Source organism: Trachurus trachurus, assembly GCF_905171665.1.
Source record: "Trachurus trachurus genome assembly, chromosome: 13".
Classification (NCBI taxonomy): domain Eukaryota; kingdom Metazoa; phylum Chordata; class Actinopteri; order Carangiformes; family Carangidae; genus Trachurus; species Trachurus trachurus.
Window position 1 is genome coordinate 13602664 of NC_139892.1, and position 23761 is coordinate 13626424.

Sequence of the window (23761 nt, forward strand, 5' to 3'; positions counted from 1 at the left end):
ACACCAAAGATATGTATAAATGAAAATTATGAGTTTACAGGTAAAATAGAATATAAAATAAATTAGGCCTATTAGGCAAAAAGGTGAATTTAATTTCTATCTCTGCCAATTTGAATGTCCGGCCCCCAAGGTGTCTGTTGAGAAAAATTCTGGCCCTTCAACAAATATAGTTGATGACCCCTGTTCTAGAAGAAACTGGGCGAAGGTCTTTACTCTCCCTTTGCCAATATCAATGACATATATTGCAGCATTGTGTTTTATTTTTGCCTGAAAATGGTCGTAAAATACATTTAAATACGAGTAGAGATGACTTGATCATATTGTTTTACTCATTTGAAGTTCTTTAATACCATATATCTGACACAACGTTTACTTTAAAAGGTAGTTTCTGTGTAATTTCCCCAAACATAATCCTCAATAATGCTGTCTATTGCCAGTAACAAGTGTGAGAAGAGTTAAGACAATAACCTGTCATCCTGTTAGAAGCAATAAGGAACTTGGGGAGAAAATAACAACAGGCAAAGGGCAGATATCTGACAATAAAGTGACACATGAATTGAAATGATAAGAAGCTGGACCAGCACCTACTTCCAAAAATCGTTTGTTTTGTTTTTTGGTTATGTGAATAAAGATTTGTCTGTGTGTGTGTGTTTTTTAAAGACATACATTTACAAAATGTAACAGAAAAATCAAATTTTCTGGAAGGTCGTGCTGCTCGGCAACAGGAAATGTATTTGAGCTTTGGGCCTTTTGGCTCATTATCCGTCCATGGTCAGTGTCACTGTGGACAGACGGTGCGTTTCTGCTTCCTGTTTTGATGTTAACTGACAATAAGCTGAGTCAGTATCCTCGTAATGCTCGTGGATGTTTTACCCCAAAGCTCTGAAACTGAATGATCTTCAGCGAAATTGATCGTGGAGTTGTAGATCTTCAAATCTCAGTCGTTCAATCTGATCATTTAAAACTCGTCGTTGTTGACTGGAAAAGGACAAAAGTCTCTGGAGCTGAACAAGAAGGAAAAAAAAACACCCAACAAACATTCATCAGTTTGTTTTGTACTTTTCAGATTTATTTCTTTCAAATCTTTAGTATCTTTTTTTTTTTTTTAGTGTGTTGGCATTAATTATACATTGGTTTGGTGCACACAGTGAGTCAGGACTGATAACAGGAGTGCATCTGTAAATCAATAGACAATAGACTTTGGGTTTGGTTTGAATAAAGCTTATACACGCAGAGAGAGAGTGAACCTTTAGGTGCTGCTGCTGCTGGGAAACTTCTAGAAACAGCCAGACGACCGTCGTCAGCCAACGACCGGTCTCTGTCACGGAGGTATTTCTTTTTATTTCCACACAAAACTTGTTGTATTGCTATCGGACAAGGCACGTGAACATGTTAACGAACAACGATACTAAAAAGCTTCTTCTCCCCCCGAAATGTTTCACATCATCAAACCTCCACTTGGCTTGAAACTCTCATTTATATCAACACAGAACACAAACTGTACAAATACATCTCCCTCCTGAAAAAAAAACATCAACAACATCATAACATTTATAATAATATCATATAAATCATTACACAGAAGAATCAGTATAAATCAACAGGGTCTTTGGCTAGTATAAGTTTAAGTGCAGTAAGCACAGTCCTGCCTCGGCATATTGCACCCGCCTCGTCACCCAGAGCCACACGGAGAAAAAGTTCTGTCATTGAACGAGGTCTGGGCAGAAAAACAAAAAACAAAAAACAAAATAAATCTTGGAAACTTTTTGGAGCTCCTCTCAAAAGTTTTCAAGAACACAACTTTTTCCACCGTCAGTCTTTGGTCTTGAAAAAGTTTGGGGTCAAGCGTCAGATAAAGGTTTAGACAGATGTTTATAGTAGAACTGGTCCGTAGGAGGCTTTTAACTTGAACTAGAAGATGTATAAATATATTTCTTTTAACTGTTGTCATGTGCTTTGATATTGTTATTTTTTAGTGTTGTGTAACAATTTAGACACAATTTTAGGCGGTTTCCTACTGTTAATAAAAAAGCTTCTTATTTTCTGCAATTTAAGAAATTGTTAGATTTTTTTTTTTTTTTTTTTTTACAAATGTTCATCTGCACCTTTTTAGAAGAGTTTGATGAAAAGATTGACACGACTCTTGTGTCCTTGTGATCAGCCAGGAGCTAATTAGCTAGCATTAGCATAAAAGCTACACAAATTAGCTTTTCAAAAAGTAATAAAATCTTTTTACCAGCACTTCTAAAGCTCACTAATATACTATGATTAAATATTAGGGCTCGGGTGATTCAAAACAAACTAAATTAGTTTTTTTTTAAATTGGTAAGTTGGTTTTATTGGTTTGTTTTTTGACAGAACCAAGCTAGCAAGCTAAGCCATGTGCTGACAGTTGGCTTCATACGTTTAACGCACAAAAACGAGAGTGGTATCAAACTTCTCATCTTTTTTTCCAGCAAGAAAATCAAAAATAAGAGCATTTCTCTAAATTTGAAACTGCTCCTTTAAACAAAAGTTCACACTTCCTGTCACACAACTAGTCGTAGCTTCAGTCTGCGTTTGGCTCTTAGCAAAGCATCTTAGCTAAACCCAGATTTAACATGGTTTCAAACTGTGACTTTTAGTCTCACATTATGGTCTCATTTCTGTCTCATAGGTGGACAAGTGTACTGATTGATAAAAAAAAATTATATAAAATAAAAGAAATAATGGCTTTTGGCGTAGTTAACTCAAAAATATTGATCAGAGACGGCCTTTAATTGTTTTCAGCCGTTGAGTGACAAACATAAATTTTCTCTTAGACAGAAACCAGGCAGGTGAAGATGATGGAAGAGAGTAGCCAACTACAAAACCAGAAACAGAAACAGAGAGAGATTCTGGGGCTTTAACCGGGTCAGAACCTGGTTTGTGGGTCTGAACGAGGGGAGATCGACTGTACAGATGGCGGCGGCGGCTGCTAATGGCGGATGACGGTTTCTATGTACACTGAACTCGACTCGTTGCTTTGAGCGTCATGGTTGAGTTGTTTTGTTTTTACACGTCCTAACTATAGGAATAAATTAGTCTAAAGGGGAAAAAAAGGCACAAGCACTTGGTGTCGAGGCAAAATGGCCGCTGCCTTCCTCCATCTTTCTTCTCACCTTTTCTCTCACCCTTTTCCTCGCACGCTCCCTCACTTACTTTACTCATCTGTTTTTGCTGCGTTCACAGAACAAGCTGATTATTTACTGTCTTTTTATTCACTGTACAAATGCAGATTGATGAATTATTCTCAGTAGTATATCCAACTGTTTTATTTTGATTTAAAGAGCGGGTCTTTTTTTTGTTTTGTTTTTTACGCTATCGTGGGCCACAGCGTCACCATTTGATTGGAAAGTTGTTCTTCCTCATCCACCGACACTCTCAGCAGCTCTACGTCCTACATACCGTCAGCCATGATCTACACACCCTGGGTGCTTCAATGACGAGCCATTCGCCCCCAGTTAGAAAAAAAGAAGAGTCAGCAAAGACGATCAGAGTCTTTTAGTCGAGCAGGAAAAGTAAACAGGGGAAGAAAAACAACAGGCAACAAGCAACAACCAACCCTGAATCATCTTCTTCTCATAGTCGTCTCCGATTCTGACTTCCTCCCTCGTTAAATTTGTTGGTCATGTTCCCAAATAAAGCACAATAAACACGCACGGTGCAAGAAAAATGCACCAAAAATATTTGTTATTCCTTGGCCTTGTATATAAAATCAGAATATTCAAACAGCAACAGTATTAATCCCAAAAATATAATATATAAACATAAATATATCAATTAGTTCTGCTGGATTTTTTTTTTTTTTTTTGCTTTGTTTGTTTCGTTTTTTTCTTATAGGAAGCTCACGCCACCCGTGGAGTGACAGCTGGCATCTGATTGGCTTAGGCAGAGCGGGGTCTGCAGTCGTGTGATTGGAGGATGGGAGAGGTCAGGAGCACGTCGGTCCTGGTGTGTGTGTGTATGAGAGTATGTGTGTATGTGTGTTTGAGAGTGTGTGTGTGTGTGTGTTCAGAGTGGCCATCATCTTGAGTTCAGTCTGGGAGCCGTCTGGAAGAGACGCAGAGGAGAGAGAGGTCAGAGGAAGCAGGAAGTGACATCACAGCAACAACAGTTTGGCTTCTTTAGTTTACATCTCATTTTACAAGCACTGAGGACTTTAACTGACTGAGGCCCATTGCCATAATCCCTATAGTTTTAGCAGTAGGTTCGTTACCTTTAATTGTCGGTGCAAGCTATTTTTAGAACAGCGGAGCAGAGCCCCGAGCTGCTCAGAGCTACGCTACGGAGGCTAATGGGATTTCTTGGTTTCCCTCATCAAACTCATCAAATGCACAATCCAACAACTCCAAAACGCTCTGGTGGACAAGTTGTGACCTGCACATTCACCACGCTATGAAATAATAACAGAACGTTACGAGATGGAGTTGTCATGAAGGTAAATGCAGAGACTGCTTGCTGAAAAACTGCCCCCGACGGGAACGAGCATCAGCAGTTTTGCATTAATTTACCTCGAATTATCCGACTGTGAAAAGGAGATAAACGGGATAAATGTTTAATTTTTAGCCACTCTTGGGTGCAGGACAACGTGCTGAAAGCTGTGAAATGAAAAGTTATTTTCTATCGTCATGTTTCTCTCCACCTCATGAGTCATTCTCTCATTTTAGCTGTTTTTAATTCTCCACCAGCTCCTGAGGGAGTTATATAAGATCTAATATCTAATATCTAATATCCATCTCTGCAGCTGCTCAAGCTTCAGTCTGTTCACCAGCTGGGTGATCATTGTGTTTGTTGTCACACACTTCCAGCCCAGTGGATTTATTATTATATCGCCAATTTTGAGTGAAACCTAACAATCTCCTTTTTTTTCGACAGCCTGCTGCCACCGTCCACCCTGAAATGATGAATATTAACCTATGTTTGTCTGTAACTATTATCTGAGTCCATCGATCCGGTGCAGCTTTAAATACTGTTGCAATGAATATCTTAATTACTGGAATCACAAATCCTTGTTTATTTATAAATATTGAATTTTTCATTTCATTTTCATTTTATTTTTTCATTCCAATCCTGGGATTGGAAAAGAGCAGGATGAAGAGAACTTGTAACACCTGCTCCTTTTTTAAAACAGACCAACAAACACACAAACAAAAAGAAAACGCCTACATCAGATGAAAAGCCATAATAATGAACTGGTTTACAGCCAACAATAGGCTATATAAATAAAAAATGCACAACTATTCTTTTTTATAACATGTTTTAAAATAATTTCCCTTTTTTTTTTTTGCTTATACATTCTCTTAAACTGAAAAATATTTGTGCAGCTTTTTTCTTTGACTGTTAAGGATTGTCATGTCACCCACCACAGAGTTACACATTTGTTTTAACTTTAGTCTTTGCAATCTGGTGCTTGAAATTACATTTTCTGCAAGTAAAACTGAGGATTTCTGCCTCAGTTGGAGCTGAATCAAATATAACTTATCTACGAACCCTTCACCGTCTTGTGTTTGACTGACTGAAGCTAAGTTCGTGGTCGTCCACTCACCACAGACAAGTGTCCGTTCTTGGCCTTGGCCACCAGTAGTTCTGATCCGGGGGTGAAGTCGATGATCCCCTCCTTCCCCTGACCCACTGTAAACTTTATACTGGAGGACAGAGGACAGAGGACAGAGGACAGGGTCAGAGCCTGTCAACACAGAGTGTGTGTGTGTGTGTGTGTGTGTGTGTGTGTGTGTGTGTGTGTGTGTGTGTGTGTGTGTTAACAGCGAGCCCATCCTCCTCTCACCTGCCCTGGTTGATGTTGATGCTGTTGATTTTGTCGGCACAGATGGCGATCTTGGTTAAAGTCTCGATCACGTGGTCACTCTGCAGAACGACGTCTCCCTGAGGGGAAACACACAACACACAGTGAAAACTCTTACACACACACACACACACACACACACACACACACACACACACACACACACACACACACACACACACACACACACACACACACACACACACACACACACACACACACACAGAGCTACAGCTACATCAGATATTCCCGGTGAATGAGTTGCCGTCTCACCTTCTGTTTGTTGTCGTCACTGGGAACGTGCAGAACGAACAGGCCGTCGCTGAGGGAGCTGACGGAGACACCTGAGGACGCACAGTTTGGGTTTAACAACTAGAACCAGCTCCTTGTGGTCAAACCGAAATATGAACCAAATGCCAGATAATATTGTTATCACTGCTCTGTGTTACGTTACGTTTAGTTTTTATGTTTTGATGATGTGGACATCATACTGTAAGTACACTGAGACTGTCCCAGTGGACGGACCAGATGCTTTGCACACCACCACCACCAGTCCAACACAGAGCATATGATCAACAATAAGAATAGAAATCACAACATAAAGTCTTGAGGAGGGTTGCAAAAAAAGGTGGAAACTTTCCATTGGAATTAACGGGAATATACGGGAATAAATCCGAAATTTACATTAAATTGGCTGGCTCTTAACAGGGAACTTAAATATAGTTAGGGAGAATACATTGCATAATCTTGGCTTAATGCAAGTACACTTGAATATCTATGCTCTTCATACAAGAATTAAAGTTCTACTCACAAATAAATCTGTTGAAATGTAATGTTTTTAAATTGTATTATTTTGCATGGATGTCTGCTTATGACTAAACAAAAATATTTACATTTATGTTTGGATATGATGTATGATATGTTTGTTTAAATCACCCCACAATTACCAGTTAATTCCCAATAATTCCAGTAAATTCCCATAATTCCATGGAAAGTTTCCAATTTGGAGTATTTCCAAAATTCCCAGATTAAGCGTGGAAAGTTTATGGAAATTTACTGGAAAATTTCCACCCCTCTGCAAACCCTAGTCTTGAGTGTTTGTGTTTACTTGGCCCCTGTGACATTTGACCTTTGAGCTGTAGATTCTGCCGTCACAAGGCCAGTATCGTGTTTTGACCTTTGACTGTATCACTTCATCCTAGAGTTTAAGAAAATACTTGCACCAAATCTGAAGAAGTTTCCTCAAACCACTGCAGATTTAATGCGTTAACTAGGCGACAACCACGTGTTGTGAGGTCACTGCGATCTTGACCTTCAAGATCCAAAATCAAATCAGTTCATCCTCGAGTCTTTCTGAGCGTTTTTTTCTTTCCAAGTGCTACTGAGACATTTCCACAACAGTGAGAAGGAGCGACAACTCGACGGCTGTGTCCGGTGACCTCTGACCTTTCAGGGCTCCGTACTCGATGCGCTGTTTGAGCTTGGCCTCCTCCACGATGACGGCGCTGCTGCTGGTGAGCAGCAGCTGGCGAGGCCGCGCCTTGTAGCCCTTCCTGTCGTACTTGGTGACGGGCACGGCGTACTGCGGACACACAGGGGACCGAGGTGTAAAGGTCAAAGGTCACAGACAAAGACACAGCAGATGAAGGAACGTCCATGAGTTTTGTGTTTGGCTCCGCTCACCTTCATCTTCTCGCTGCCCAGAGTCTGCAGCACCTTGGGGTTGATGTCTTCTCCGTCTGCACAAGAGGAGACACAGCGTTAAAATCTGGTTTTTAACCCGAAGACGAGGTTTGGTAGAAGAAGCGTGGGAGTAACTTTGGGTAAAACATCAGAGGAGGTAACGACCTCTGACGATACAAGGATATTTTAAGTCAGCATGTTTAGTCTAGTGAAGGGAAAAGTGGAAAGTCTTTAACTCTGATAAAAGGACAAAACTAATTTACCTCTTTATTTTGGCATTCCCATATTCGTCACAGTAGTAAAAGGTATTTTAGTCATTTACCACCATTATTCTAATCAGTTGTGGTGATTAACATGTTTTATTCTGACAGGACTAACGCTTATTCATTCATTAATTTATCATATCACCATTTGCCACCATGTGGTTATTTCTTACCAGGCAGATGAACTAGTAACACACTAATAGGTAGTCTGCCGGCAACCAGCTACACAGTCAGATTATTAAAAATCTACTTTTGGTTGCTTGCAAATGAAATGAAATCAGTAAAAAGACAACTACTTCATTCCAGCACTGCAACTATATGATAAATCAGGGGGTTATATTGGGGGGGTTATAATACGGCCATGAGAAGAAGATGTGAGTCTTACTGAGTCTGGTGCTGACGAAGAGCTTGGGGACGCTCTGAGGGTAGTTGTCCTTCTTGTCCTTGAAGAGCTCGCTGGCGATCATCTTCTGCTCCATCTGCTCACACAGAAACAAACTAGTGAATAAACAAAGGAAGGAAGGAAGGAAGGAAGGAAGGAAGGAAGGAAGGAGGCAGTGAACGAGGAACCAGACTGTCGCTTGGCCGCCGTGTTTACACTGGACTCTTGAGGCGACGTGGAACAGTTTTGATCAACACGCGATCGTTGTGCGGCAGTTTTTATCTTATTATTTACTGCTGTTGTTGTTTTTCTGGCAGTACAGTCACTTTCCAAAAATAGTGGGTTGTAAAAATGTTGTTTCGTCACGTGACCGCGTAGTTGCCTGTCAACTTATCAAACGTCTTTATTGACTTATTCTCTTTTTTATGGCCGTTAAGATTTCAAGGCTTTCTCTTGTGTCACATCCTGTTGAGTCCGACCAATCAGCTCAAAGTAAACCTCAAGCTCCACCGGGAGTTTTTCAGGGCCGATCTGAGTACCTACACCCGAGGCAGGGACTCGTTTAGCCACTGTAAAAGCTCCAGGAGCTGCAGGTCCGTCCTGCAGTGGAAAGGCTCCTATCCACTCACCTGGTGCTTCCACTCGGGGCTGATCTTCTTGCAGTAGCTCCACACCATGTTCTGCATGCACAGTTTACGCAAATGCTCCGACGCCTGAAGACACAAAGAGAGAGACAGAGAGAGTTGAGCTCACGGCTGCTGCATAGAGTCATGTTTTAAATGTTAAAGGAGACATATTCTGCCCCTTTTCCACTAATTACAATAGTTCCCAGGTGTCTTAAAGACATGTCTGTGACATGCTTCAGTCAAAATACCCCAAGGATCAAACATCGCAGCTCTTTTCATCCTCTCAAAGCAGAACAGCTGGTTTCAGTACCTGTCCCTTTAAATGCTAATGAACCACTGCTTGCCCCGCCCCTTCTACTGGTCCCAGGTAGGGGTGGGGTTATGCAAATTTCAAAACTAGTTACATCACTGGAAGACAACTGAGGGAACAGCTCGTGAAACCACGTGGATTTCAACCTCAGGAGCCTGAAAATTACAGATTTGTTTTGTCAATTCTCACATTTTGGGGGTCAAAAGGCAAAACAAACACCCAAATATATGTTAAAGAGCCTTTAAAGAGTGATATTTCCATAATAAGTCCCCTTTAAATCCTAATGAAACACGAGTCTGCACCTCAGTGAGAGCAGCTGGCGGCGTGGGCCAGCTCTTGTCCAGGACGCTCTTGGGCAGGTTCCTGTGCAGGTTCATGAGGAACGAGTAGCGGACGTAATCCAGGAAGTACTCGTTCTCGGGGCAGCGCTCCTTGTGGCGGTAGATGAAGCCCTTGATGAACCTGAGGGAGGAAACAACGTATGAGGCGTGTGGACTCAGTGACGTCATCTATTAAATCACTTCTTAAAACCCACGTTTACAGACTTGCTCCTATGTGATGTCTTCTTCTTGTTTTCCTGTCATTTTTATTTCCAATTTAATGAACCCATGCTCCCTTCTTTTACGCCTTCTTCTGTTTGAACTCTTTTATCTTATCCCGCCCTCCTTTATCTTATTGTATCGCATCTCATCTCCTTTTATCATGTATATCCCCCTTTTATGTATTTGATCTAATTAACTACTTCCTGCATTTTAATTGTTCGGTCCATCTCTTATGGTTTTTATGTCTTGTGTCTCTATATGTTGCTTTTGCCACAGGTGTGTTGTGTTCTTTAGAGGTGCCATATAAATAAAGTTATTATTATATAGGTTACTGTAAGTTATATACATACACCTTAGTGAAGTCGACCATACACACCTCAGGACCTGTCACTTTTTATGTATAACTGCAACTACTATTTATAGAGAGATTCAATCTGCATTTTATTTTTACTATAATGTGTATATGTTTGTATTGTATAATGGTCTAAGCACTTTAAATTATTTCTGTAAATTTAAAAATGCTTTTCTTCTTCCTTTCTCTCTTTCTCTCTTGTTTTAAGCATCTGGAGGTTTTTGCTCCGACACTATTTCGTTGTAAATGCACAATGACAAATAAATAAATAAATCTTATTATTATACTCGGTTAACTTCACACAATCATCACAACACGACACTGATTAGAAAACAAACATGGCGGCGGCTGCGTCTTCTGTACCTGCGGATTGTATCAGCGGCCTGACGCCGGCGCTGCGCCCTCCTCCGGGCCAGGATCCCCCTCCACCAGGCCTGGATGGCGATGGCTGCGGAGTGGATTAGAGACATTAAAACTCCAACAACCAAACAAACTGTGAGTGGAGAAGTGAGGACGAAGACGAGGACGTTGTCTGTCTCACCTGAGGTTCGGAGCTTCTGGAACTTGGACTTCTGGCTGTATCCTCTCCATCCCGCCTGCAGCTTCGTGGCTGTGAGGAGAGAAACGGCGACGGGAGACACGGATAGAAACATTTTATTTAACCTTTATTTAACCAGGCGAGCAAATTAAGAACAAAATTCTTATTTTCAAGTGCAGCCTGAAGGGGAAGGGGGAGGGGAGTGCTAAAAGTGAAAACAAGGTTATACAAATTACACAGAAAAATTCAATATAATACAATACAATACAATACAATAAAACAGTTAATCAATAGGGAATGACAGAGGCCTATTAGCAAGTGCAGGAGTCGACTGCGATTTGTAGCAGATTTTGCTACAACATTTGATAAGATGATAATAAAAAGATCAATGGTCCAGTCAGCCGTGACTCGTACCCAGACTGTGTTTCCTGGTCTCTAGCGCGTCCTCTGTGGCAAACAAGGTCTTTGGGAAACGGATGAAGATTTTGGATCTGGACAGAAAAACATGAAAATTAATTACAGGTTTTTATTTGTACAGAAGATTTTCTAGTACACAGGATAAATACCATCTTGTCCTTGCTCTAAATCTTGTTCAAAATGAAAACCTTGCAGGTGTTTAATAATGTGTGGCTTTATGTGAATGGAACTTTATGATACATGAACCATTAACAATAACCAATGATGTCCAGAGACACTCGAAGGCCTCAACTTAAACAATCTGCTCAGATAAAAACATGACGGCTCCATTTGAATGGAAACTGTTATTACAGAGACGGTTTAGTCTGAGACTGCAGCTAAAGGTCAAAGGTCAAAATAACAGAATGTGTGTTAATCACACTTCAGAAAAATAAAGGAGTTAAAAGGGATCTAGGTAACCAGGCCGCTAATTACGTGATAATGTCTAGAAATAGCCTAGAAGAAATAACGGTCAGTTTCATGTTTTTCATCAAGGCCAAAGATTACACATGCTTTTCATGTTTTGAATTTGGGAAAGGCCAGAATTTTTCTCTGCCAAGTCCTTGCAATTGATCAATATTTCTGGGCTAGTTCTACACAATCAATTGTTATTTCTTGGCTATATTTCTCAACATTACTTTGAAACTGACCGTTATTTCTAGGCTATTTATAGACATTATGACGCAATTAATTGTTATTTCTTGGCTATTTCTTGACATTGTCATGTAATTAACAGCCTGTAAATTAAACAGGTACCAGAATTTGTGTTAATCTGCTATTATCACATTATCATTAATAACTCTAATAATACTAATCTCTGTGTTTGTGTGTTGCTGACCTGCCCAGTTTGTACTCCTCTGGCTTGTACCCCAGGTGTTTGACCAGTGTGGCCACTCCATCAGACAGTTTCCCCTGCCAGTTGGGCCACGTGTCCGGACACAGAGACTTATACCTGCACACACACACAAATACACATAAACACACATAATTACAGGTGAACACTCAGTAATAGACCATTATACTCACGCTGCACTACAGAGCGACACAGGAAATCATAACTGCGGATTGCTATCAAGCTATTCACTGAGTATACTTAACGCCAAGAACATGTTTATATTATTTTTCTGTTTTTATTCTGTTCTTATTCTGCTTTTATTTTAGTAATTTTATGTATCTATGTATATCTCACTTTGTCTTGATTTCTCTTACAATTCAAGCGTTTGTAACAAAGAAAAATTTCCCTCCGGGGAAAAATAAAGTAAATATGAATCTGAATCTGAACACACTGGATAAAGAGTCAAATCTGATGATAGGAGAGAGAAAAAAAGTGTTCTTTAAAAGTGTTCAAACGGTTTATAACTCGGAGCTGCAGCATGAGTCAATGAATTGTCCTGATCGATCAGCAGAAAACTGATCATCATCATTAAAACTGATCAATGGATTAAGTCTCTGGTTCCTGTTTTCTTACACAGTCCTTGAATATAGTAAGTGTAAAGATTATGAGCAGCTGTAAAAGGGAAAAATGTAAATTTAAGGAAATGTATGTGTCATGTTGCTGATGAGAAAAAACTTAATTAAAATTAAGTAAAAAAAGAAAAAAAAAGTGATTAAAATATCTTTGATATCACTTAAGTATCAGGTAAAAACCCTGAACTAGAGACTTAATCTGAATCTTTAATAACTGATAATGAACTAAAAACTCAGTCAGTGTGGTTATTGTTGTGTGTCTGTGGTTGATGTTGACGCCACATCTGGAGAACATCTGGCCTGTGTGTGACGTATCACCTCTGGAGGAAGACCTCGTAGCGCCGTCGGTAGGCGAAGCCGGCCCTCCGCACCCTCAGGTTCTCCATCAGCCCCAGGTACTTCACCTGGTGGCGGATCAGAACCTCGTCGAACCGACCTGGGGGAGCGAGGAGCAGAGGGAGAGCAGGGTCAGAAACAAATAAATAAACAAATAAATACAGTGATGATGTGTCGGGTAAAATGAACCAGAGAAAACCAGTAAATGCTAAACAGTGGGAGTGGGAGTGGCGAGGGACAGAGACGCAGTGTGGAGTCGACAAAGGAGCGACTGTGGAGGGAAACAAAGAGCCGGCCGATAAACTGACGAGCCGAGCTTCACCGCAGCCGAAAACAAACTGTTTGGACTGGAATTAGTCGAAGCTCATGATGATTAACGTGAGGTTTCTGGGAAACGACTGAAGTGTGAAAGCTGCTTAAGCTGCTGCTACGAGAACCGTTGCATAAAAGTGACACTGAGAAAAGAGCAGCAGATGACAACAACAACAACAATGACACAGTAACTTTACGCTGGGAGGGAGAAACAGTGGGCTGGTCAAATATGGCAGCTTTTCAAAATAAAATGTTTGGAGGATAAACCTGCTGTTTCTGTGATGACGGATATAAAAACGTAACGTTTAATGTTACTATTGAGCCAGTCAGTGAATCATGACAGAATATAAAAAGAACCAGCTTTAATCAGCTGCTGTTTCCAGATCAGGTCACTTCTGGAGTTAAGATCTTTTCCCCCTCCGATTTCTAATCAATTATTGCATCTTTAATTTAACGCAGACATCAGAGATAACTAGAAAAAAAAGCATTTCCTGCAGAAAATGCGTGTAAATTCTGAAAGGAACTGAATGCTATTGCTGGAGCAATGCTGAATGAGCTGAAGAAATTGTTGAATCAATGCTAAATCAGCTGATGCTATAAATTCAATGTTATCAAGTGTCAATTTTAGGTTTCAGCAGTGATTCAATATAAATTAAGGTTTCAGTTTTGTCTTCTTGACATTCATGTTATGTGTGTTTGGCCTGTAGCTTCTGTGTGATACAACATGTTGAATTGTAAATATGCAAAAAGTCAAAGTGTGGCATAAAGTTTCATAGTTCATCAAATTGCTTCACAACAATTGTTTTTCCAAATATCACAACATAAGCTCCTTATAAGACAAATAAGTCACTGCAACAAGGAATCACAATCAGTCAGACACAAAACCACTGTTGCCATGTAAACTACTGATAAACATCAATACAGTGCTTGTGTGTAAGTATTGTTTTGTGTATTTGCAAATTGTTTAACTATTTCTTTCAATATCTTAATAATTGTAGTTTGGTTTCAGGTTGTTTTTACTCTGTAGGTTTTTGTTACTACACATGTAGTTGTATGTGTGCGAACCCAGGAAGAACAGGCATTGCTCCCATGATGGAGTAACGGCTGATGGGGATCCTAACAAACCGAACAGCGCTACAGTATGACATCATGGAGTCCGGTGATGTGTCAGTGTGAACTCCAGTGAGTCAGATGAAGTCCTGAGTTTCTTACCTGCTTGTTTGGAGTCATTGGGTTTGATGCAGCGAACGTACGACGGCTCCTTCGACATGAGGATCTCCATGAGCTTCGCCAGACTGGCTTTGAACTGGGTGGCTGCCTGAGGGGGGCAGACACAGATCAACAGGAGAGAGAGAAAGAGAGGTTGAGGTTCAGGAGGACGGAGGTGATGGAGAGGATGGAGGTCGGTAACCGAGGAGACGAGCGGCGAGAGGACAGAGACGATGAGCTAAGAGCTACGAGCTACGTAAACAGAGGAGCGGCCCAGCGCTGCAGACTGAACACTGGGACCAGTGTGGACGACTGGGAGGCTGAAACTCACCAGCCTGTGACAGCACCCTGTTCAAGTCTGTGTGTGTGTGTGTGTGTGTGTGTGTGAGTGTGTGAAGGGCACACAAGTGTCAGGGCATTCCTCAGACAGTGGGAGGCTGCAGAGAATCCCCGTCAGCTCTGCCCACTCAGCACCGAGGAGGGAAACACACCAGTGTTTGTTTAGCTGTGGGAAAGTATGTCAGTAGTGTGTATCATGACAGTTTGATTACTTACACACAGAGACACACAAACCATGTTTCCATCCACTTGGCAATCAAATTACCTAAATATCAATAAAAATAGGAATGCAAATCTCAGACCTTTACTGTAAATCCAATAAAAAGCCGTGCGTAATGACGTTATGTGCTGTTTTGTGTCGAATTGTTTTCTTGCAATTTAAGGTGTTTCCATTCATTTTTCTTCTAAATCGCAAAACAGAAGAAGAACGCCCATCCTCCATCTTTACCGATTATCGGAGGTAGGTAGGGCTGCGCACAGGCCAAGGCGTTGCCTGGAAACCACTGAGCCATATGCACGCCGGCCAATATAAATAAATATTGTTATACTAGTTATAAGTTATACTAGTGCCGCGTTCCAGGCAGGCTTTTGAACTCGTAAGTTACGACTTCAAGTCACAACTCACATTTATCCAACCAAGAACTGTTTCCATCAGCATTTGTTGCAGTAACGTTGTATCGATCAAGAGAAAATCCGATGAGATCGACCGTATTAACTTTTTATCGATATTCATGATATTTAATCGAATGTTACTGTTTCCATAAGGTATTTTATGGTTACACACACACACACACACACACACACACAGGCGGTCAGGTGTCTCACCGTATCTGGACGTTTCTTGTCGCTCAGCTCCTCTCGGTCGAAACACTGCGTCAGGATCTTGTTCTCCGACATACACATGACCTGCACACACACAAATACACACAAACACACACCTGTCAATCACCAGTGCCACTAATTATCCTGACGCTGCCTCCGATCACATCGATCGATCGTCACGGCTCTGGTTCCTCTGTTCTCACCTCTTTCAGGTTCCTGAAGAGCAGGTCGTTGTTTTTGTCCAGAAATCCTGACGAAGAGAAAAAAGAAGATTTAACTTGTTATTTTTCCCACTGATGTTGCAAAAATACAATTTTATTAACTGAATCCAATTAAATCTGATCTTGTTTATTGTTTTTACAGTGTTTTCTGATTGTTTTGGTAAAACTCTACAGAAATTCAAGGTGCACGGCTCCAACTACAAACACATTTTACCTTTACAAAGTAAAACCACAAATTAAAGCATTAAATAAAACAAACACTTCATATTAGAACTAGTTAAAATGTTTATAACTCCGTCTATGTGTGATTGAATCACTGCAGCCTGTGTTTGTAGGTGTCTAACATCAGTATACTAGTGACAAACTAAACACTGCTGTATTGTAGTCTGGTTGTAGGAGGAGAAAATGTCTTCTTAATTTAATTTGTGTCGTGCAAAATGTCACAGTTGTTCTACAATTGTGTATAATTTTATTTCCCCAGTGGTTGACACAGAACAGTGTGAGATTCACTGCATTTTAAACTCAATCAGACTGAACTGAACTCTGTTTTCTACTGTGTAGTTATAGTAATATATGAATATATCAGAGCTGCAGTCGGTTTATGGATCATGTTGCTGTTGAGACTTTATGAAACTCATTATTGAATAAAAACTTGACAAACAGATGTGTTGTGCAACTTCCTCTGTTTGAAGGATGAACCTGCTGTTTCTGTGATGACGGATGTAAACAGGAAGTTTAATGTTACTACGGAGACAATCAGTGAAACAGCAACTTTGTTTGTTTACACTTGTTTACACCAAATCGACACAGAAAATAAAAAGAAGCGGTTTTAATCAGGAGTTAAGATCTTTTCCTTCTGATTTCTAATCAATTATTGGATCTTTAATGAGCTCACACAGTCACAGGTGAGTGAACGGCGACCAGACCATAATAAACGATCCTCTCATTTGACTCTGTGGCGTGTTTCTGTCCATTTAAATCCACAGGAAGTGACACAGACTCTGCTTCGATGTAAATCAGTTACTGTCCGACAGCGTTATGATGCGCTTTTATTTTGAAAATGCAAAACTAGATTTGCTAAACAAAACATCTGCTCATTTACGGCTACATAAAAATGAAACACACACCGTTGACGTTGTAGTTGACCTCTCCTGCGTAGTGCAGCAGCCTGAACTCGTCGCGGCCCATCACCTTCCGGGTTTTTCCATCGGCCAGTTTGTGACTGCAGGTAAAAACACACACACGGCGTTAGGAGGCAAAAACCAGACACAAACTGTTTAACAGATGAAGTTTTTACAGTTTTTACAGACGACAGCAGCGTCACATCAAACTCACGTGACAAAGTGGGCGTGTCCTCCCACCGTGTCCTCCAGCTTCTCCAGGAACGTGATGTCACTGGCGTCTCCAGGTCGAAGACACTCCTCGTCCTGAAAGAGACGGAGCGAACAAACATCTCAAACACCATCACACTGACTATAATATAATATAATAAAGTGGTTTATAATCTACTGCCGTGTCTATGTTGATCAATAAGAACCGATGTTCAGACTTGTTTTGCTTTTTCAAACTCTGCAGAAATTACGTCCTGTCATTGGTTATTGATCCTCTACAGAAAAATAATCTAAGCGTTCATTCAGTTTGTGTTTTCATCTCATCTCTAGAGGTTTGAGCTACACAACACTGAAGGAAAACACGGCGGAGAATTATTCATTTGAGGATTTTCACCTGTTTCTGGTTATTGTAATTTTTGCTATTAACATTTTCCTTTTTTTTCCTTCTTTTTACCGAAGAGCTGCGATGAGGACATTTAGAGTAATTAAATGTATTTATTGTTAAAATGTTGAGCCTTTAATACAGATTAATCACAAGTGTTTGAACCCGATATTTGAAAGGATCATTGCAAAAAAAGTGTGTTGTGTTTATGTAAAGATGAGGACTATTGGCTAATTATTCAGTTATTGGATTTAATGTCTATGAGGACATGAAGCTGGAGCCAGGGGGCCGTTAGCTGTTAGCGTAGCTTAAAACAGAAGGAAACAGGAAGTCTGGATCCTTCCATTATTAAAATTCTTACCACAGACACCCATTAAAGCTCTCGTTTGTTTACTGAGTCTGAAAGCTAAACTGCTCTTATATGATTTATTGTTGTGACAATAAATGAACTGTTATCATTTTGTGGGTTTGTCTCTATAATAAAATTAAAGATCTTGACTTCAACATGTTAAAAAAAAACCTTGAGATAATGTTTGTTATGAACTAACTCCATCAAATAAAACTGAACTTCCTGGTTGGATCATGTGACTTTGGACAAAATATGAAATATAAGTCATGTTAAAGTCAGACTGTAGTAGACGTTGAACTGTGTGTTTTATTTTGAAGGGCCAGCGCCTCCTCACCAGGATGGAGATGATGCCTTTGAACTTCTCCTCCACCAGGTCACAGATGATCTTGTTGTTGAAGTACTGCACCGGCTCCCACTGTCAACAAACAAACACCAACATTAACAACATTAGCTTTAGAAACTGAACCCAGATCAGAGGTGTTAATTAATTAATTAATCAATTCATTAACCACAGACTGTAAATCTGAGCTCAGCTGTTTAACGAGCGTAAAGTCAGTCAGCTGAAGAATTACTGGAATCCCAGGGCTCACACACACACGCACACATACACACACTGCTCACCCACTCACATGTGAACACACACACACAGTAAACACACAGGCTGAGTGCAGCACTTATTAGTTGATGTTTTTTCCACCCTGACTCTCTGAGCCCACTGAGCTCACGTCAGATCATAAAGGGCTCTTTGACCTTCTCCCACAGCCTGGTTTGTCCCAGTCAGCCCAGTCTGACCAGTGCATTCACATCAGAGCCACGACAAAGAGCCGCTGTTCTCAAGACGCACAAAACAAAGCAATAAAAACACAAGAAAACACAAATGAAGACGCGTCTGCTGTCAGACACCGTCTCCTCCTACAGATGCTCCAGATGTGACTTGAATAACGGCGCAGCAACAGGCCGAAGTGACTCCTGATCAAAGTCAGAATCACTTTATTGATCCTCAGAGGGAAATGATTTTGTTACAAAGCTCTAGAATAGAAAAATTAAAACAAGTAATTACACTTAAGAGAAAGAAAAAACTGACCGAAGATATTAAGAATAAGAATGACTGAAAGGGAAATCGGTATTGGTAGATTAAAGACTTAAATCGGTGCATGTTGTTTTGAGATCTGCGGGGCAGAGACATGAGCTAGTGGAGGTGAACGGTACAGGTCCCCTGTCCCTCATCAAACTCATCAAATACACAATCCAACAACTCCAAAACGCTCTGGTGGACAAGTTGTGACCTGCACATTCACCACGCTATGTGATAATAACAGAACGTTACCAGACAGAGTTGTTTTAGAGGTTTTTCAGCAAGCAGTCTCTGCATTTACCTTCATGACAACTCCATCTCTATTGTTCTGTTTTTTATCTCATAGCGTGGTGAATGTGCAGGTCACAACTTGTCCACCAGAGCTTTTTGTAGTTGTTGGATTGTGTACTTGATGAGTTTGATGAGGGTAAAAGAAATCCCATTAGCCTCCGTAGCGTAGCTCTGAGCAGCTCGCGGCTCTGCTCCGCCGTTCTAAAAATAGCTTGCACCGACAATTAAAGGTAACAAACCTACTGCTATGATTATAGGGATTATGGCAATGGGCCAATTTGCCAAAATGTTGGACTATCCCTTTAATAATAAAATAAATAATATTCTCCACTCCACAGTATAAAAGTAGACCCATTCATATTTAATCCCTCACTGTGAATGACTCAGTGTGGAAACAGCTGGATGATGAATCAATTATCAGTTCCACTTCTGAAAACACAACTGGTGTTGTGTCACTAAACGGTGACAATCACATGAGGAGCTGGAACCAACTTTAACTCTTTTCTAAATGAAGACAAAACAACACAGATAAGAACTAAAAAAACTAATTAAAATCAGGTTTAACAAAGAGATTTGACATCAAACAACTAAACACCAGGCAACACAAGAACCTGACGACCAGAAGTCAGACCATGAAGAACAACAGTGATGAATTTAAATTAAATAATAATAGATATAATCAGACTGTACAGCACCAAAATCATCTAATGTTCCTCTGTGATAACCTGCACTCTTTATTCAATTCAAACACACACACACACACACACACACACACACAAGTTGTGTTTATGCCTATATGTGTTTGTTTTTACAACACTATTTTGTATTTACCTTCTCTATATGAATTCTTAAGTCCAGACTGTACAATATCTTATCGCTGTATATTCTTTCATATATTTGCATAAAACTGCAGATAATTATATTTTTACTTTTGTTTTTTATACTTCTGCTATTGTGACAAGTTCATTTTCCATACGTGGGATCAATTAATGTCTTGTCTTATCTCAATAAAAGAAGGTACGGGTAAGATAAAAGCAGTAATAAACAGATATGTGTGTGTGTGTGTGTGTGTGTGTGTGTGTGTGTGTGTGTGTGTGTGTGTGTGTGTGTGTGCTCTGACCGTGATGCCCTCGGCCTCGTACTCCTCCTGCTCAGACTTGAGTGTGAGCTCGATGAAAAGCTGCTGCAGCTTCTCGTTACAGTAGTTGATGCAAAACTGTTCAAAGCTGAAAACACAGGAAACAAACACACAATCAATACAAAACAACAACAACACCACACAGGATCAATAACAGGTGAAGATTCATGCTGATTGGGTTTTAGAGACATATTAGTGACGAGGTCCAAGAGTTTATGTTCAGATCAGAAATTCACTTCATGTTTGTGTTGAATTCATTATTATCAAAAAGAAACGTAACAAAAGATTCATTGTTAACTAAACTAATATTAACATTAATGTTAATAATGGAGGTAGAATAATAGATCATCATCATCATCATCATCATCATCATCATCATCATCATCATCATCATCATCATCATCTGTTTATTCAAGAAACAACAGCTGTTAAACATCTGCGACCTGACGCCATTGTCACATAATAATTGATATAAAAGCAACAACAACAAGAACAGACAGAACTGACAATTATAAAATAATGATTAACGTGATCTGTCTGGGCAGCAGGATAAACTGTTGTACACAGATAATCAATAAAAACTGTGAAATAAAATTCTATGTGATCACAATTTAAAAATAAAACACATAAATGAAGATTTTGTTAAATTGAAACTAAATAAAGAAGCTGAGTTCAACTGTAACAGGTTTTCACATCAACATGAGTCACGTTGCTCCTTTAATTCACACATTATATTTCATTTTCATAGCTTTGGGAGTTCAGTGCAAACATCTAGATTTTATCAGTACTAATCAATAATCAATAAGTATACCTGTTGTGCTGGAAGACCTCGAAGCCGTAGATGTCCAACAGGCCGATGACGGAGTAATTCTTATAGGAGTCGTCCTGTCAGAGACACAGAGGGAAACTTAACTTTAATTATCCATAGAAGGAGAAACTCTACAGAGTTCACTGAATATTAATATACTAAAATAATAAAATAATATGCACATACACGTATAAGTATATATTATGTAAAAAGAAAAGTCACAATGTTTGATTCAAACTGAGAAATAAATTTAGATTATGATTAAATAAAATAACATAAAACTTCTCTTTAGATGTAAAAGTAGGAAATTCTATATTTAGTAGGTTTATTTAGTTTATATTGATTATAATATCTAAACTCTGACTTGTAATAAATGAGAGAAATTAAATTTGTAGAAACATTAAATTATTATTTTGTTATTTCATATAATAAAATGTTGAGTTGTGTTCATGTAATGAGCTGGTAAACGTCCACAAGGGGGCGCCGTGCTGCAACAGAACGAGCAAGAGGCATCAACATGGTCTGTCCTTACAGTGGAGTGTGTGTGTGTGTGTGTGTGCGTGTGTGTGTATGTGTATATGTATGTATGTATGTATGTATATATATATATATATATGTGTGTACCTTGTATGCTGCCAGCGAGGCGTTGATCTTGTTCACCAGCCAGGTGAAGGTGCGTCCGTACACGGCCTTGGACAGAGCGTCACGAGCCGACGATGCCTGCTCCAGGTTCAGAGGGCTCATCAGCTGCACCACACACAGACACACAAACACACACAAACACACACACAGACACACACACAATGACGGTGGTACAGAGTTGAGCGGGGCAGTTACAGTGTAAGTACCCTTTAATTTACAGACATTACAGAAGAGCAGCAGCTCACCTCCTCTCCTTTGGCGATTATCTTCTTGTGTGTGAGCGCCTCCGTCAGCACGGCTCCGTTCACCCCTAACAACTGTACAACAACAACAACAACAACAACAACAACAACAACAACAGCATTATTAACACACACCACAGACACACAATAACAACTTAACTCAGGCATGAAAACAGTGGGGTGACATCATGTGAAACTGGGATAGAGGTCGGTAGCTCCGGGAACATGATGATAATACTACTGCTATAGTAGTACATAGGTGCTTGTATAGATAAATATAATTCAAAACACTAAGATTTGATTTGATAGATCAAAACTAGAGAGAAAACAGCGACGTCACAACCAAAGAAAAAATAAATCAAATTAATAAAATCCTGCAACGCGAAATATTCAAAACCAAAAATGACAGTATGAAAGCTGCACAGAGTCAAATATGGTCACCTAACGGGTTAAGAAGGTATTACATACTGTATATTTATATAAAAGAGAGTTTTGGTTGTCATGGTGAAGAAGGGTGACCTGAGCTCACCTGTGCAGGTGCAGCAGAGAATAATGATGCTGCTGTGACTTTTATCTATATAGCTATATATATATATATATATATATATATATATATATATACATTTTGATTGGAAAAGTGTATATATATATATATATATGAAGTGAAACAATAAGAATGACGTGGAGACTAATGCATAAAGATAACAACAATAAAATATAGCAATATTCAAAGATAAAAACACAATAAAATATGATAAAATATAAAAAACAATAAAAATGTAATAAAATAAAATAAAATAACTAACTGGACCCAGAGTCTGTACTAATAAATTATCTATCTTATCTATCTCTATCTAAAATGCAGGATAGAAATATAACGACTTCAGTGTCTGTAAACAGCCTCACTGATCAAAGCTAAATGTGTTGGAGCTTCAGTTATCTGAGCCTCCGTCTATCAGCGATCAGCCTGATCAATGATCAATAGGTTTGATCAGGTGTCTCACCCTGGACAGGTACTTGATCTGTGTGTCTGAGGTGATGCAGGCGTTTCCCTCCTCGCTGCCGTACTGCACGTTGCCCAGGTGGAGCACACTGGCGATGATGTTCAACAGCTCCTGCACGGAGAGGGAGGAGGAGGAGGAGGAGGAGGAGTAGGAGGAAGGAGGAGGAGGAGGGAGGAGGAGGAGGAAGAAGAGGAGGAGGAGGAGGAAGAGAAGGAGGAGGGAGGAGGAGGAGGAGGAGGGAGGAGGAGGAGGAGGAGGAGGGAGGGGGAGGAGGAGGAGGAGGAGGAGGAGGAGGAGGAGGAGGGAGGGGGAGGAGGAGGAGGAGGAGGAGGAGGAGGAGGAGTAGGAGGAAGGAGGAGGAGGAGGAGGAGGAGGAGGAGTAGGAGGAAGGAGGAGGAGGAGGGAGGAGGAGGAGGAAGAAGAGGAGGAGGAGGAGGAGGAGGAAGAGAAGGAGGAGGGAGGAGGAGGAGGAGGAGGGAGGAGGAGGAGGAGGAGGAGGGAGGGGGAGGAGGAGGGAGGGGGAGCAAAGGTGAAGAGAAGAAGATGAAGTTAGTGCTGAGTGGAAGATAAGAATAAGAATAGAAGAGTAAACTTAGCTCAGAGAACTGAACAGGATAGAAACACACACATATACACACTGATGCTCGCACACACACACACACACACACACACCTGCTCTCTCTCCGCTGTGTGAGCAGCAGTCAGATCTAAAAAGCTCTGGACCTGAGCCCAGACTCATGGAGGACGACTCCCACGCTGAGCACAAATAAAACTTCTCACCATATAAAAACACACACACACACACACACACACACAC

General features: G+C 40.3%; 1 protein-coding gene across 4 annotated transcripts in view; it reads right to left on the reverse strand.

Annotated features, from left to right (window-relative positions):
• Positions 1 to 1325: 1325 nt before the first annotated feature.
• Positions 1326 to 23761, reverse strand: part of LOC310996419 (unconventional myosin-Ic-like) — an 80009-nt gene continuing 57573 nt past the window's right edge. For all 4 annotated transcript variants that reach the window (XM_083985808.1, XM_083985810.1, XM_083985811.1 and 1 more), the window contains 25 exons: positions 22945 to 23055; positions 21944 to 22015; positions 21681 to 21803; positions 21060 to 21133; positions 20231 to 20336; positions 18079 to 18159; positions 17018 to 17109; positions 16810 to 16904; positions 15665 to 15711; positions 15465 to 15545; positions 14304 to 14409; positions 12762 to 12879; positions 11815 to 11928; positions 10935 to 11011; positions 10524 to 10592; positions 10346 to 10430; positions 9391 to 9550; positions 8782 to 8865; positions 8156 to 8249; positions 7508 to 7563; positions 7271 to 7406; positions 6098 to 6168; positions 5807 to 5904; positions 5567 to 5666; positions 1326 to 4071 (listed from right to left, as the gene is read on the reverse strand). In XM_083985808.1, the coding sequence (XP_083841934.1) occupies positions 4045 to 4071; positions 5567 to 5666; positions 5807 to 5904; positions 6098 to 6168; positions 7271 to 7406; positions 7508 to 7563; positions 8156 to 8249; positions 8782 to 8865; positions 9391 to 9550; positions 10346 to 10430; positions 10524 to 10592; positions 10935 to 11011; positions 11815 to 11928; positions 12762 to 12879; positions 14304 to 14409; positions 15465 to 15545; positions 15665 to 15711; positions 16810 to 16904; positions 17018 to 17109; positions 18079 to 18159; positions 20231 to 20336; positions 21060 to 21133; positions 21681 to 21803; positions 21944 to 22015; positions 22945 to 23055 (2277 nt within the window). In that variant the 3' untranslated portion in view covers positions 1326 to 4044. The remainder of the gene's footprint in view (positions 4072 to 5566; positions 5667 to 5806; positions 5905 to 6097; positions 6169 to 7270; positions 7407 to 7507; positions 7564 to 8155; positions 8250 to 8781; positions 8866 to 9390; positions 9551 to 10345; positions 10431 to 10523; positions 10593 to 10934; positions 11012 to 11814; positions 11929 to 12761; positions 12880 to 14303; positions 14410 to 15464; positions 15546 to 15664; positions 15712 to 16809; positions 16905 to 17017; positions 17110 to 18078; positions 18160 to 20230; positions 20337 to 21059; positions 21134 to 21680; positions 21804 to 21943; positions 22016 to 22944; positions 23056 to 23761) is intronic.